The 14726-nt window shown below is 38.8% G+C and overlaps 1 protein-coding gene across 3 annotated transcripts in view; it reads right to left on the reverse strand.

The window, feature by feature from the left end:
• CALCR (calcitonin receptor) overlaps positions 1–14726 on the reverse strand; it is a 160845-nt gene that overhangs the window by 68660 nt on the left and 77459 nt on the right. For 2 of the 3 annotated variants that reach the window (XM_027639417.1, XM_027639418.1), the window contains exon 3: positions 128–218. In XM_027639417.1, coding sequence (XP_027495218.1) covers positions 128–175 — 48 coding nt within the window. In that variant the 5' untranslated portion in view covers positions 176–218. Of the gene's footprint in view, positions 1–127; positions 219–1941; positions 1963–14726 lie in introns of those variants that run through there. The other variant, XM_027639419.1, reaches the window with a different exon arrangement.

The following is a 14726-nucleotide window of genomic DNA, read 5'->3' on the forward strand; positions in this document are numbered from 1 at the left end:
TCAGGAAGGTAACTCATTACTTTACCTATGCAGTATAACAAATACAACTCAGTACTCATTTTTCTGAACATCATTACAAGTTTGAATTTGGCAAGTGTTATGGGTACTTCTGTTTTCTCATACTTACAATTAGAAGGATGATCAGTAAGAAGCAACTCTGGGTTGTTTTTCTCATTGTGGAGTCTTCCTGGAGAGACACGTTGTAGCTGACCCTTCTGGGAATTAAACAACAAGAACAAAAGAAGTATTGGAATTTAGCTGTTATGATAAATTCCTTGTCTTTGCAGAGGAACATCTTTTTAGACTTACAGTGGACCATCTGTGTGTGTGCATGCGCACCCCCAGCCTTACGTGTGCTCATGTTTTATCTAAGTGGAGGTTGGTACGCTTTTAATTTAGTCTCCTCTATGGACCTCTGGTGGTGAGTACAGATGATATGGGGTACAGATCCATGTTACTCTGCCACCAGCAGCAACTCTGGGTTAAACTATGCATCTTTGCCAGATGAGGCTACCTCAGTTGTCCTGATTCAGGTGCTTCTAACCTACACATAGGGCTGCAGACCTACAAAGAATCTGGATATTTTAAACATGACCTACAAAACCCAGGTCCAGTTTGCTGATAAGCGGAATGGCAGCTCAAAAGGTATATTTTATGGGACTAGAGAAAGAGAGAGGTTGGGTAACCTCTAGCTAGATGAAGCAGGTGCGGCAGGAAAAGAGAGAGAAACTGGGAACAACACAGTGGGATTACATGCTCCCTAATGCAGCCAGTTTGGCTGGGCTCCATATAGACACATAGCAGTGTAACCCTCAGGCCGTTGAAAATTACTGCTTCAGCACAAAGTTCTGGAGAAGTGGAGCATGGACACGACACGACAGGCTTGAAGGGAACTGGATTGGCAGCTTTTGTGCTTTTCTATCTTTTTCCTAAATCAACACCCACCTGGCCTTTCTGGGAAAAATATCCAGGGGCCACCAGATATAATCATATTGCTTCACAGTTGTAGGAGGTTCAAGCAAGCAAAGACTTTTGCATTAGAACATTATTTTAAGTCACAGTTTTTGTTAAAACACATCATGCCTTCTGATATCCCACAGGCCACTAGTGGTGCTTGGGCTGAACAACAAACAACATGTGGCTGAGATCACCCGTCACAGTAACACAGTGGGCACTCACACATCTTCATTTTTCAGACAGCTGAAAAACTAGGAGTAAGATGTTTTTTACCTGGGTAAACAATCCTGTGAGCACTCTACACATCTGAAATCCAAAAATTTAATGGGAAAAAGGTGCACCGACTTGGATACTTAGTCTACTTGACATATAGTGAGCAACACAATCACTCGTGTAACATTTTTCTCAGCAACAGCTTTTCTCATCTTTACATGATTTGGAAGGTCACTCATTTTCAGAGGGCAAAGGAAATATTGTCCTCATCTAACACAGAAATCTGTAATCTCAAAATGTAATAAAGGTGTGGCACTTCCAGTTCAACATAACACAAGTTATCCAATAGGATTGTTGCAGTCACGTGTCACTGAGATTACATAAACCACAAAGTGATAGAAAAGAGGGTTCAGAGGTTTTGCCTCTAATAAGAAGCAGCCTTATTACTGTTTGAATCTTGCCAGAACTATTCTGGTGCCAGTGGTAATGTGACATGTAAATGACACAGAAATAATATGCAATTACGCTGTCAGCCACAAACTTGCGTTTTATCATCAATGGTAGACAACTCAATTGAAACAAAAATTGGACAGCTAAATCAGAGAGCAAAATGCCTGGAATTGTCTGCGTATTCTCCAGGCTATTCACTGCTGCGCGTATTGGTTCAAACTGCCAAAAAAATTAATGAAGAGCATATAAACAATGGTTCTTGGTCAGCTGTGCAGTGAGCAGATGTACAAGCATGAATACAGTGTTCATGGAGTTACTCACTGTACTGCAAAGTGCTCTGGAGTGTGGTGTAAAACCAGACTGGTGCGTGCCTCTATTCTTGCTAGCCTCATCACCTCTGCTGCACCTATAAGGATTTGGTATAAAGTAGGCAAAAGAAGGACTCTGCCTTACAAACTCAACAGCTTTAAAATACAAAATGCTTTCCACAAATGGCACAGATTTTGGCACAATATTGCAACCTAGAAAGCATAAACAAAACCAGTATCAGTTGAAGGTGCCTGTGATAGGTCTGCTTTTCCTGCACTTTGTGATGGCAGTGCTTGTAGCACTGTGTTGGGTTACAGCTGTAGATACAGCTAAATCTTATCCTCATGGGATTTTGTGAACATTTGTTATTATGTACTGAAAGAGCTATTTAAAATGCTTCTTTCTCCTGTCTTTCCAACTAAAATAAAAAGCCATCTGTAGAGTATTGAACACATTATTTTCCCCTTTGTTAACTGTGATGACTGTGCCATATGATACTACATATGAGTAAATGAGTAAGAATTATTTCCCAAGCTAAATCTTATATAGTCTTGTTATTTCTAGTCTTTCTTCTTCTAACCAACTCTAACCACAGGAATGGCTGACATGCCAGACAAAATCCAGCACCTTTTTTTCTTTCTCTTTCACAGGAGTCTTTTCCAGGGACAACAATTTCAATAATTGCTGAATGACAATATTTTAACAATCAAACTATAAAGTCCCTGACAAAGAAGTGGCTTTTCTCTACTTTTGCCATAAGACTGGCCCATAACACTACAGCACACTTGGGTTAGCATCACTACTGGATCAAGGATGATGATCTCATTGACATTGGAAGGTACACGCAGATGCAAAGTGTTGGTCAATGGGCAGGGCAGAAACAAGAGGGAGGAAAAAAGACTCACACAAAGCGGAACCCAAAGAAATGGACCCTGTCAGCTTTGGGACAGAGGAACAGACCAGCATCTCCATGGCTCTGTCCCCATCTCCAGCAATCCAGGTTCAGGTGTGACATGACGTGCAAACTGCAATGAGCAAAGCAGTACACTCCACGGACCATATTTTGGGGTCTTTTGTGCTAGAACTATCACTTTTTAACACCAACTGAGACTAATGCCCATAGGCAGCTGGCTTGCAGCTGAAGGAAGGCTAGAGCAGCCTCATGGAGATCGTAGTTGCACTGGAGCTGTGTCATCAGGAACATAGGGAGAAATCAGAAATGAGTCTGGTCCTTGGTGCCTACTGACACCATGATTCAACCACACAAGAGCTTCCATGACAATACCCATGGAAAGCATTTTCTCCATACCTTCTTCTGGCTGCTTGGTACCACCTGACTTGTGCTACCTCCACATCCACAGTACAGGGCCACACTATGAAGAGGTCAGTTACACAATTTTTAAATAGAATACATATTTTACCATTACAGAAGGAGAAACAATATGTCAAGCTGTTTTAAGCATAGGTGTTTGCAAGATGTTTCAAGGTCTGCATGAGATTTTCCTGAGATGATGCTTATCACAATAAACAACAGGAATTACTGATAATGTACTGATAGTTCTTGGGATCACTGGAGCTTATATAAGAATGATTACTATGGGGATTTCATACAGTTTACAATGACCCCAAAATTTGTTTCATTTGGTGATGTTCCCAAGCAGGTCTTTTAGGTGCTTTGCTGATTTTCCTGTTCCTATACTATTTAGCCTTTTTCTCTAAGTCCAACAATGTCCTCCCTCCATGTTAAGATAATACAGCATGCTTTATGCATTTCAGTTTTATAATATCCATATATAGGGATTAATCATGAGCACATTGCTAAAGCCCAGTACTTTTCCATGATTGTATTAATTCTTCACCCTCTGTTGCTTATAAGTTACATACAACATCCCTGTCTGTTATTTAAACTATAACATTGTTCTTCCTTTCTTTGCAAATGTAGCATACCTCATTATGTGCTAAGGTATTCCTCCTGCTTCAGCTATTATAGTAATACCATTGACACTTTGGGATTAGTCCTGAAGCTTATTTGAGGATGAACACAGCATCCTACTTAGTAATGACATCTCTTTTGTCTCTGTCCAAATCTCTACAGATGTAGTATTATGCTGAATACGGCTTCAATTACAATTACCACTGGGTTACCCAGAAGGTGGGACAACCCTCCCTGCACAGCCATTTGGACAAGGCCAACCAGGGGAGTCAAATTTAGTCAAAAAGGAGGATGTAAGGGGGAAGATTCAAATGAGGGCAGTAGAGCAACATTTCCCTTCCAAGTTCTGAAGGAACGATACAAAAGAAAGGCCTTTTTGGAGGAAGAACTGGAAAAAACTTCTTTAATTATTCTGCTCTGATAAATCTGCAATGCCATCTTTCACAATAGTGCTGACATATCTTTGGAAGAACAAATGGTTTTTAAAATGGTGTTTGAAATGAAACTTTGAAGAGTTACTGTTAAGTACTGAAGTGTCATGTAAAAATCTCTTTCTCATTGTGTAGATCACACTCAGACACTTTGAAACTTCACTTGTGACCTCCTCATTCAGCTGCAAGTTCCTTAGAGGGTTTTCTTTCCACCCCATGCAACTTTCTCAGAGTGAATAGTTGGGTACCCACCTCCAGGGCTTGCAATGGAAATAGTGAACTCTGCTCAATTCTTTCTAATATACCAGAAAACTGGTGACCATCAGTTCCAGGTAGAGACATGGACCTCCCTACAGCCTCCAGTCAAGCATCCAGGAACACAAGACAAGTCAGAAGATATATCTATGTCTTCTACTCCTGTACTTCCTATGGTTCACCTTTATAAAATTCCTTGACATTTTGTCTAAGCTTCCTGAACTTCTCATATGGAAATCTCCTGAGAAATACAAATTCCAAATTCTCCATTTCAAGTGTCAGGCACCTAAAGGCATTGCTACATTAAAATTGCAGGCATTTAGGACATTTGCTGCTTATCTCACTCCTTTTAGCAGTCTTATAGACCAAACACTAAGCCGTGTGATGACTACTCAGTTCTTATTCAAACAGATCACCATTAATTTCCATTAGCTTGCCTGGTGGAGACGGTGAACTGTGTCTTGTAGAGCTGAGTGTTTGCTATGTTAACAATCTGAAACTATCAGCCATGGCAAATAGGTAATTTCAGAGTTACACAGACCAAATGACCAAATAAATCTACTTTATTGATTCATTTGGATTACATGGGAGCTGCAATGCTTGATACTTCATTTTTCCATTTAAAACCAGTCAACAAGAAGGTGCTGTTATACCTTAGGTTTCCCTTTAACCAAATCCTTTCCAATAAACTGAACAAAATAGAATGAAAAACGCTACAAACTTGTGTCTATTTTTAAGCTAGTCATAAAGCTTTGAAAGCCCCCACATTGCATATCTGAGCAGCCAATGTGATCATACATACTAGAGGGAAAATTGAAGATGGTGGGTTTAGACTGGGTAATAAAAGAGAGACAAGTGTACTTTGAAAGAACAAAAAAAGCCAAGAAATGTGCTTTGAATGAGAATTATTTACCAGGGACTCTAAAGCCAAATTATTCAGAAGATTTTCAGAAAAGGATTTAGAGGAGCTGCCAGTAGCACCTGGCTGGGGGGCCCTTGGGAGGTTTCTATTACCTAAGGAGGGGAGCTGAGGTAGCTGGTTGAGCATTGTCACAAATCCCATTTGTATTACACATAGGTATGGATGGATATAGTATTTCTGCATCCTCTAACGTCTGTTCATCAGGGGTGATTTCTCCCACATATTAGTAGCCAAAAAACCCTCTACTTTTTCAGTACTTAGGAAGCAATCCCTAATTCCCCTCTTGGCTGTTGGTCAACAGGTTTCATTGTGTTTAAAAGCAAGTAAAAGCAAAGAAAATTTCAGGAAGAGACTTGTAAAGTATTTCAGAGGATTTGTTGGTACACAACGTTTGAAATACTTACACAAACTGGATCATGTAATTTCTTTCAAAAATTTTAGTTTTTATCTTTTTCAGTCTTTGTCACCTAGGAAGGTGTAAACCATGAAGTATTTTAGCCCAAAGTGTTAATACGAATATGCGAAGTGTCACATTCCAAGCAGTTTTGGAGATTGGCATCTACAGGGCTCTGTACCTTGTTGCACTTCTCTGAATTTGGTAAAATCATTGTGTTTTAGCCAGAAATAGTGCCTGAGGGACAAGGTTTTATGCCTCTGCACCACAGGCTCTTGCGATATAAACAGCAGTGAAAGGACAGAGGGTTAGAATTACTTAGTCTGGAGGAGATAGTAACAACAGCACATCTGCCCCAATACAGACCAGTTTAAGCTGCTGTGGAATTATAATTAAAAGAAAATTGACCTTGTTGCATTTGCAGTGAAAGAAGCAACAAGGTATGTAATTACACTTTTACTTGAGCCATAACGCAAAACAGAGTGGATCACACTGCGACACTGGAATATGAGTTCATCATCTTCTATCACTGTTCAAAGGATACACTCTTAAAATAATCTCATTGTAAAAAATAATGAAGAAACATTGAATTGAAGAAACATAAGAATTAAGTCAGGCTCTCAGCATCCATCAAAGTATCACAGAGTGGTCTGGATTGAAAGGGACCTTTAAAGATCATCTACTTCCAACCACCCTGCCATGGGCAGGGACACCTTCCACTAGACCAGATTGCTCAGGGCCCATCCAGCCTGGTCTTGAACACTCCTAGGGATGGGGCATCCAAAACTCCTGGGCAATCTCTTCCAGGGCTTCACCTTCCTCATAGTAAAGAAATTCTTCCTAATATTCAGTCTAAATCTATTCTCTTTCAGTTTAAAACCATTGTTCTTTGTCCTGTAACTACAGGCCCTGGTAAAAAAGTTTGTCCCCATCTTTCTTGTAGGCCCCTGTTAAATACTGAAAGGACACCATAAGGTCTCCTTGGAGCCTTCTCTTCTCCAGGGTGAACACCCCCAGCTCTCTCAGCCTGTCTTCATAGGAGACAATTCCAGCCCTCCTCTGGACCCATGCCATCAGGTTCACATTCTTCTCATGTTTGGGGCCCCAGAGCTCAATGCAGCACTCCAGGGGGGATCTAACCAGAGTGCAGTTAGAGGGGCAGAATCATCTCCCTCCATCTACTTGTCACACTGCTTTTGATGCAGCCCAGGATACGGTTGTCACATCATATTGTTCGTACTTGACACTGAAGGCTTTATTTGCTTTACTTTTTACAGTTGGATTTGAAATACTAATGTTAAATACAAACCATACACTTCCGAAGCAACACTCAGGAATTTACTAGTTCTGCTTCCCGTAATGGATAACAAGATTAAAAAAAAAAAGTTTTAAAAACTTTCTAAATGCCAGTAAATGGTACCATATTAAAGTCAAGTATTTTCAAGCTACAGAACAAAGAAGCAGAAAGCTGTGTAACAAAGCAGAGAAGTAAAATCTATATCAGAGCATTCCTGCTATTATGAGTGTTTGAATAATGGGACTAAATGAAGCAGCTTTGGCCACAGGTCCACTACTTGATAGATGAAAGCAACCACACTGCAGGAATGCCTAGTTCATTACTGAACATTCCTAAAAGCAGAACACTTCCTTGCCAGTTTGCTACACTGTGAATCTGTGGTTTAGCATGTCACACAGTAGCACTGTATAATTTTCGCCTTTCATGCCCAGCTGCGAAAGGTCTTTTCCAAAGTGCTTGCAATTTTTGGGGGACTTTGCAGCAGTGCTTGTACAAAGAGCAAATATGCAGTTATCTAATCTTGGAGACACTGCAGCTTGAACACAGCCAGAAGCTTGGGATGAATACTACCCTGCTGCAGAACAAAGATTTCAAAGGAGTTGCATACATTTATGTGAGAGTAAAATCTTTTGCATAGCCTGCAAAATTAAAGCAGATCTTTGGAATGAGTCTCCCTCTCTCATTATTTTTTTTTCAGAGAAAATGTTTTCACAGTCCTCATCACCTGCAAAATAACCTTTGTGGCTAAGATTAATAAAATGAGTATAATTTACAATGAGTATTGTGAAGGGTAGAACCAAATAAACATTGCTAAAGAAAGAAACATACTGCACAATTGCAGTCAAAACTCTGAGTTAAGGAAAAAGCCATATCCATGGTTGCCTTATAACTTTAACTGGACCAGCATCCTGACTGTAGTGTACATACAGTCTAGGTTTCATGTACAGTACATGTCTGTCTACGTATTTAAAAATACATAAAAATACATAAAAATACAGAGACTCTAACAAGTCCTTGAGTTTACTGGAATAAGAATACGATGACAAAGCAAATCTGGACGGACTTTGGAAGCACACATGAAGAGTTAGGGAGAAGCAAGAAAAACTGCAGGATATAACTTGAATGTAAGGGTATTCCTTTTTCCAATTACCAAATTCTTTCTGTATCACATTGGAAGAATCTTCATATAAGTGGATGAATGTAACCTCATATATGACATTCTCCCCTCTTGGATCAATAATTGTTTTGATCAGTACTTCCTTGACTCCATAAATTAAGGTTTTTGTTAAAAAAATTTTCTTTCAGCTGCAGCACATACTGGAGAGAAAAATAGTTATTTAATATTTTTTTGTGTCCAATTCTCTCTTAGTTTTCCATTCAATTCTTTCCCAGGCAAACTCCCACTGGTCTTTTTTCCCCCTAACCATACATTCCTATAAATTATTTGAAGCAATTTGATATTTTATGGGGTGGGAAAAACCCCAAGAAAAATATTATACTTTCTTATTATGTCAATGCTTTTATATAAATCATATAAAGTGTGAAAAATCCTGTGAGTAGATTGTTTTAAATAAAATGCACATGACATACATTTAAAGCATTTTCTTCCCACTTGGCAGCAGAACAGGCCATGCTACAGCTCGATGTAGGTTTCAATTTTGCCCCAACAAAAATGAACCGGTATGGAAATAATGCATTTTTCTTGAGTCTAGTTCTAATTTTATAGCAACTCTGCTAATAATGAATAGAAATTTTGATTTGAAGTCAGAGCATGTCAATGTTGATCTCTAAGGGCTGTATGTAATGGGGTATTTTAAATACCCTAATAGGAGACAAATTTTGGGACATGCAAACCCTCTTGTGACAGTCTCTGAAGAAAGCTTTGTGTGCCTGAGGTCTTGGCTAACTTTTAGAGATACACCAACTGGTATACTTGAGAGAATTATGTACCTGCTGGTAAAACTTGTTTTACCTATGCTCTTAAATCATTGTATCTACCACAACACTGATATTTTTGCATCACATCTATACCACAATAAATAGAAAAGTGACCCAAAGCTGTCACTGCATTTTAAACTAATTTTACAACTGATCTAAAGATTAATAAAGGTAAAATAATGTAATGACTGATGCAGATACAAGGAAAGATGGGTAAATCAGTAAAAGTAAAATTATCTGCATCAGTTATTACAGATTAATTGAATATCACAGCTGTAGCACTTGAATACTGTGTTGTCCCTGACAGGAATTATGGCACCATTATTATAAAGGGTTAGATTGAATGTAACAGTCTAAATTTCCAGTTTCAATTAGGGCAAAATCTACACATTTCTCACTATGGCATTATATATTCATTTCAGAAGTTCAATGGGGCAATTACATATTGTAAATTACTACGAACTGACATTTAATCAAGAGGTAGCTATTAGCCCCTAAAAATTCTGTGGAAGACTTCCAGACTAACATACATGAAAAGAGGCAGGTGAGGCTCACGTGGACACACACATGCTGAGGTTAAAATAAAGGGTAAAATGGGTCTTTGACGAGACCTGCAGAGAGGTTAGTTTTTTCTTCATGGTTCCTCTTTTCATCTGTAAATTAGAGTAGATTAGTAGGTAATACAGATGAGGTAATGCAAATCGTCTGAACAGTGAGACAAGCCATTACTGGTATAACTCACTCATTTACTCTTAGAAAATTTTATAAAAAGCCTTGGTTCTTTGTCCCAGACATCCTTCCTTGTAGTCTGGAGTCCAGGGTTCATCCAGGTGTCCCAGAGGGATAACTGAGTCCAGACAAGGTACAATTTATTTGCAAGAAAACAAGACCAGGAGATGGCTAAATTAGATGGTGGTTAAAATGTGAATGTGCCTTGTGAACTGAAAGGTCGATCACTACTTGCTACCAACATTAGCATGGACCTTTCAGGGACATCAGCTGCCAGCCATGCAAGTCGAAACTCTGGTGACCTCTTCCTCTGCTCATAAATATTAATAAGCAGAAGATCGACTTGTGGGGTTCAGAGTCTCAGCAATACCTTGCACAGATCCCAAATACACGTGGTTATGAATGGCCAACCACCTATCACAGAAGTTTTATTGGAACCCCACTATTCAGGTCCATGAAAAAAAACTTTATTTTCTGGCAGATCAGTAGTGGATGTAATGTTTCCAAAAACCCTCAAAAATGGTGAAGCAAGAAGAACCCAGTACAAAGGAGAAACAAGCCTTTTCATCACAACCTTGCCAGCCAGGAGGAGCAGAGCATAATCTTTGGATCTGTAGGTCTTTAAATCTTTCTGGTAAGATGAGCTATCATTAATATGTTCTTGAGGAGTTAGTGAAGCTCTACTTGTATTAAGCTGCATTTATTGAAGATCTCTTCCTATCCTGCAATCTCAGTCAGACAGAAAATGTGTAGCCTAATTTTGTGCTGGGCAGGGCATCTGCAGAGACCAGGGCCTGCTCCAAAGCATCTTATTAGCCAGGACCAGTGAGATGGGCTGTGGGTAAAGTATTGTGTGGTCTGGCTCTCACGTGCTCCACTGTTACGACTGAAATCCTCTGGGGCCATTGCAATTCTCAAACAAGTCAAAGCCCAATTATTATCACTTATAACATAATGTATTTCTTAAGGATGTCAAAACTAACTCTCAAAGTTCCCTTATGCCAAGGTTTGCTTTTGGTAAAATCTTGATACACACTGGCTAAAGTCTGTCTTTAGCACAGTTTTACTTGCTGGGTCTGCTGAAATGAATTGCTGGCTCCATTACCCAAAGAATTCAGAACCAACCCCAAAATGATAGCTGAAGTCACTGAGGACAAACATCCAAGTTTTGAGTCAGCTGAAAATATAAAGTCAACTTTCCTTTCTGAGCACATCCCAGACCCACACATGTGCCAGGGGCCTGTTCTTCAGTTTAGCCTATAGAGCTAGAACTTGTGTGCTTATGTAACATCTAGGCTTTGGGTTGCTCCAAATCTTCCGACCAAATCCAGCTGCAGGGACAAAGGATAATCTGGACCACAAATCATAAAGTTAAACAAGAAAATAAATGTATTCAGTATAGCAGCCTATTTGTAAGGTTTTTCAAAATAAAATCCTGGAAGTAGTCTGTAATTCTGAGCAAGATTTTTCCTGCTACACCACAGGTTGCCAACTGGCAATGTATTAAAAGACTCTCTATGCTAATAACTTGAAATATCCATCCATGATCTAAAGCTTCACGTGGAAAAATAATACATGGTCTGTTCCATAAATTACATTGCCAGAAAAAGGGCCTTCATATAGAAAGTACTTTATATAGCAGATAGAAGACAAAAGGGAAGCACATTTGGATGAGCACTGAGATTCAGAAAAGACTTCTAATGGCTTTGGAAAGAAGTCAGTAGTCTTTTCAACTGCAGCTAGAGCTGACCTTGCTTGACGTCCTGACTGTCTCACTGAATCCGAATGTGTGTGTATGTGTGTGTGCCTATGTGTATGTGTACGGGCTTCTGCAGAGCTACGTAAAATCTCAAGATGTACGGAATGTAACATAGCCTAGCTCTTATGAGATCTGTAGAGATCATGTCTTGAGGTTTTTTGCTCTTCTGGTGTTGATTTTGACCTTCTGGTAATGGAAAGAGTTCAGGCTTTTATTTGCTTATAAGCAACTTGGAGCTTTTGCCTAAAGCTTGTCAAGTATTCATCCTGATGAAGCACTTGACCTTTCTATGGTCAAGTATGTTTTTCAGGCACCACCAAATAAAAAAGCATCTAAAGAATACTTTTTCTCAAACAATCAAAATATTTCTAATTATGTCTGCATTTTGAGTCTTCTACACCATACTCAGACAGCCACCATCACCAAGGTAGTGAGAGGCCCCACTCCATTTTTTTAAAGTATGGTTTTGCATATCATATAGCTCACACATTGTACATAGACAAGCAAAAACACAATGTAAAAGCCATGTATTTTATTTGTGGACTGCAAACAGCATCTGCATACTTTTTCTTTATTAAGATAAAAATTTCCTTAATATTTTAATTATTGAGTTCTTTTATTAATTCAGTTGTTATTTGCACATGCAAAAAAATACCACTTGCAGTCTCATTCATTGATCCCATTTGAGCAGGTGTTTCACATAGCTACAAGGAAAAGAAAAAGCAATACTTTAATAGAGGAAGACATCACTGCAAAACAACAAATGAGCTCAGGAGCAAGATTTGCACCGGAAAATAAAGTTGTATGTTTGTGAAGCTCTGTAGCCTGAATCTTATATTGAATGGATAGTCTCATTTGGAATGGAAGGAATGGAGGATTCTACAAAAGCAACCTTTTTGTAGAATGAGTCTTGCCAAATAAGCTGATATTCCACCTGTGATCTTTACTCTTCCTTTGTAAGAGTACAGTTCACAGCAAAGACACAAGTAGCAGAACTTGCTTTTCCATGGCAGTATATCCTAAAACTTCTTCTTCCAGATTCCGTAGTCATAATTCCCTTCCCTACATTTAGCATCTTCCCACTATCCTTTATTTCCTTTCTCCCCTGCAATTTTTCCAGAAGATACTATTCCCACCTTCTTTAAATTTAATGCAGTCCTATAATGATAGCACAGATTTCCACAACACAGGAAAATGGAAAATCTGGTACAACATTAATTTAGCTTAATTTCAGTGAATATTGTGCTAATTGCTTTACATATTGATTCTGTAAAACACATGTGTAATTAAAACTTGGCTCTATTATGTCTGCAAAATCCCCAGCCCTTTGCTATAGAATTAGGCTAAGTTTATGGAACTCTGGTTAAACATTTCTGCTCCAGGGATCACACCATGCCAAAATCATTCAACTTTACTTTCCATCTTAAAGAATGGAGTTGGTAATCCAGATTCAGCTGCAATCAATCAGGAATCCCAGAATCCCTTTGAAAACAGTTAAAAAAGAAACAGAAAAAAAGAAAAGGCAAACCAAACCCCTAGCCAAAAACAAACACTCAAATGAACAACTCCCCAAACCCTACTTTGCAAAGTGAGTTCTGGAAGAACCACTGTAAAAGGGATTAAATGCATTCACATCGGACAGTTCAAACAGCTGCTAAGCAAAGTATGACTAAGTCCATTCATCCTTTTGGGGCAGTCTAGTTTAGGCACAGCTTCAGAAATGCCCCCCTCAGCAGGCTGCATGTGGACACTCAGTGCATGACCATCATCTATATGCAATTACACACTTCCAAACAGATAGAGGATCTGCTGGACATGGGAACAGTACATATTCCTGAATACCTTTATGTATTTTTTAATTTACTGCAAATGGTATAAGATAACAAACTTTCACTTTTGGTAGCTTGTGCCAGTCCAGAATTCCCGAAACTCCACTTTTACTCCAATGTTATCTAAATATGAGGAGTGTTCAATGACAGTGGGCAAATTTATGCATTTTGCTGTGTTGAAGTGTTTTAATTACGACAACCACTACTTCACTAATCTCCTGTAACCATGGTGGTAGTAGGGGAGAGTATGTGAAAAATCTTGCTGCTCCTATGATGCAACAACAGTTCCTCTTTATCTTTTTTAGTAAACTCTTGCCCAGCCATTCATCTATATTGAGTGATTCTACTAGATTAGCTTGCTTATTTGACATTTGAGTTATAATAATGAATGAATTAATTTCCTGACTTGCATATATGGTTTTGTACCATTTTCTTCTTGTGTGATCTGATCTACGTCCAGTAAAACCATCTTTTGGTACAACACTTCAATGTCACTCTCGCTAATGGACAGATCTGGAATACTGCTCTTTTCTTGGTATCACTTTTCTCAGTGGAATCCAGATACTGACTCAGAAGTTTTAATACCTATAGCTAGATCATTAAATTGGTCTTTGATTGTTAGCAGCTCAAATCTGGCTTTACTTTCAAGAATTCTGCTAGGAAAAGTAGGACATAAGTGGAAAAAAATAATCCATGTGTGAAATGAAACACAATTACCTTTGACATTAAAGACTGAATGAAAGACAATACACTTCTTCCATTGATATATTTTATTGTAATAGCACAGATTTTGGGGGGTTGGTATTTGGTAAAAATTACAAGAAAAAGGACAAATTGTCCACAGTGACCCTTGTCCCCTACTTTCAAACTCAGCTAATGCCAATTATAAAAATCAAGTGCCTATGACATATTTAGGTTATGTCATTAGCTTCCATTCAGGACAACAAGCATAATATTACTGCTTAAGAGGAGACCATCACAGTGAAAAGATTTGCTAAAGTCTTTTTATTTATTTCACGCCACAGCAAAATAAAAGTCTCACTGAGTACTAGAAAATCTCTGCTGAAGATATTTGAGATTGTTTCCCACCAGTAGAGCTTCCAGGTAGTAAGAAATTGTTCTCAGTTGTGCTGTGCTCAGGTCTTGTGTGCAGGAAACACTCTCCCTTTGTTTCACTGGATTTTACCTGAGCAAAGTTACTTTCCCTCCCAGCTACACTCCCTCCTTGACCACAAAAGAGAGTAGAAATACTGCTGAAAATGCCTGAAGGAAATTTTTGCAGTACCACAAAGGAAAGTTTACACTCATAC

Source organism: Corapipo altera, unplaced genomic scaffold, assembly GCF_003945725.1.
Source record: "Corapipo altera isolate COAL_440 unplaced genomic scaffold, ASM394572v1 44, whole genome shotgun sequence".
Taxonomy (NCBI): Eukaryota; Metazoa; Chordata; class Aves; order Passeriformes; family Pipridae; genus Corapipo; species Corapipo altera.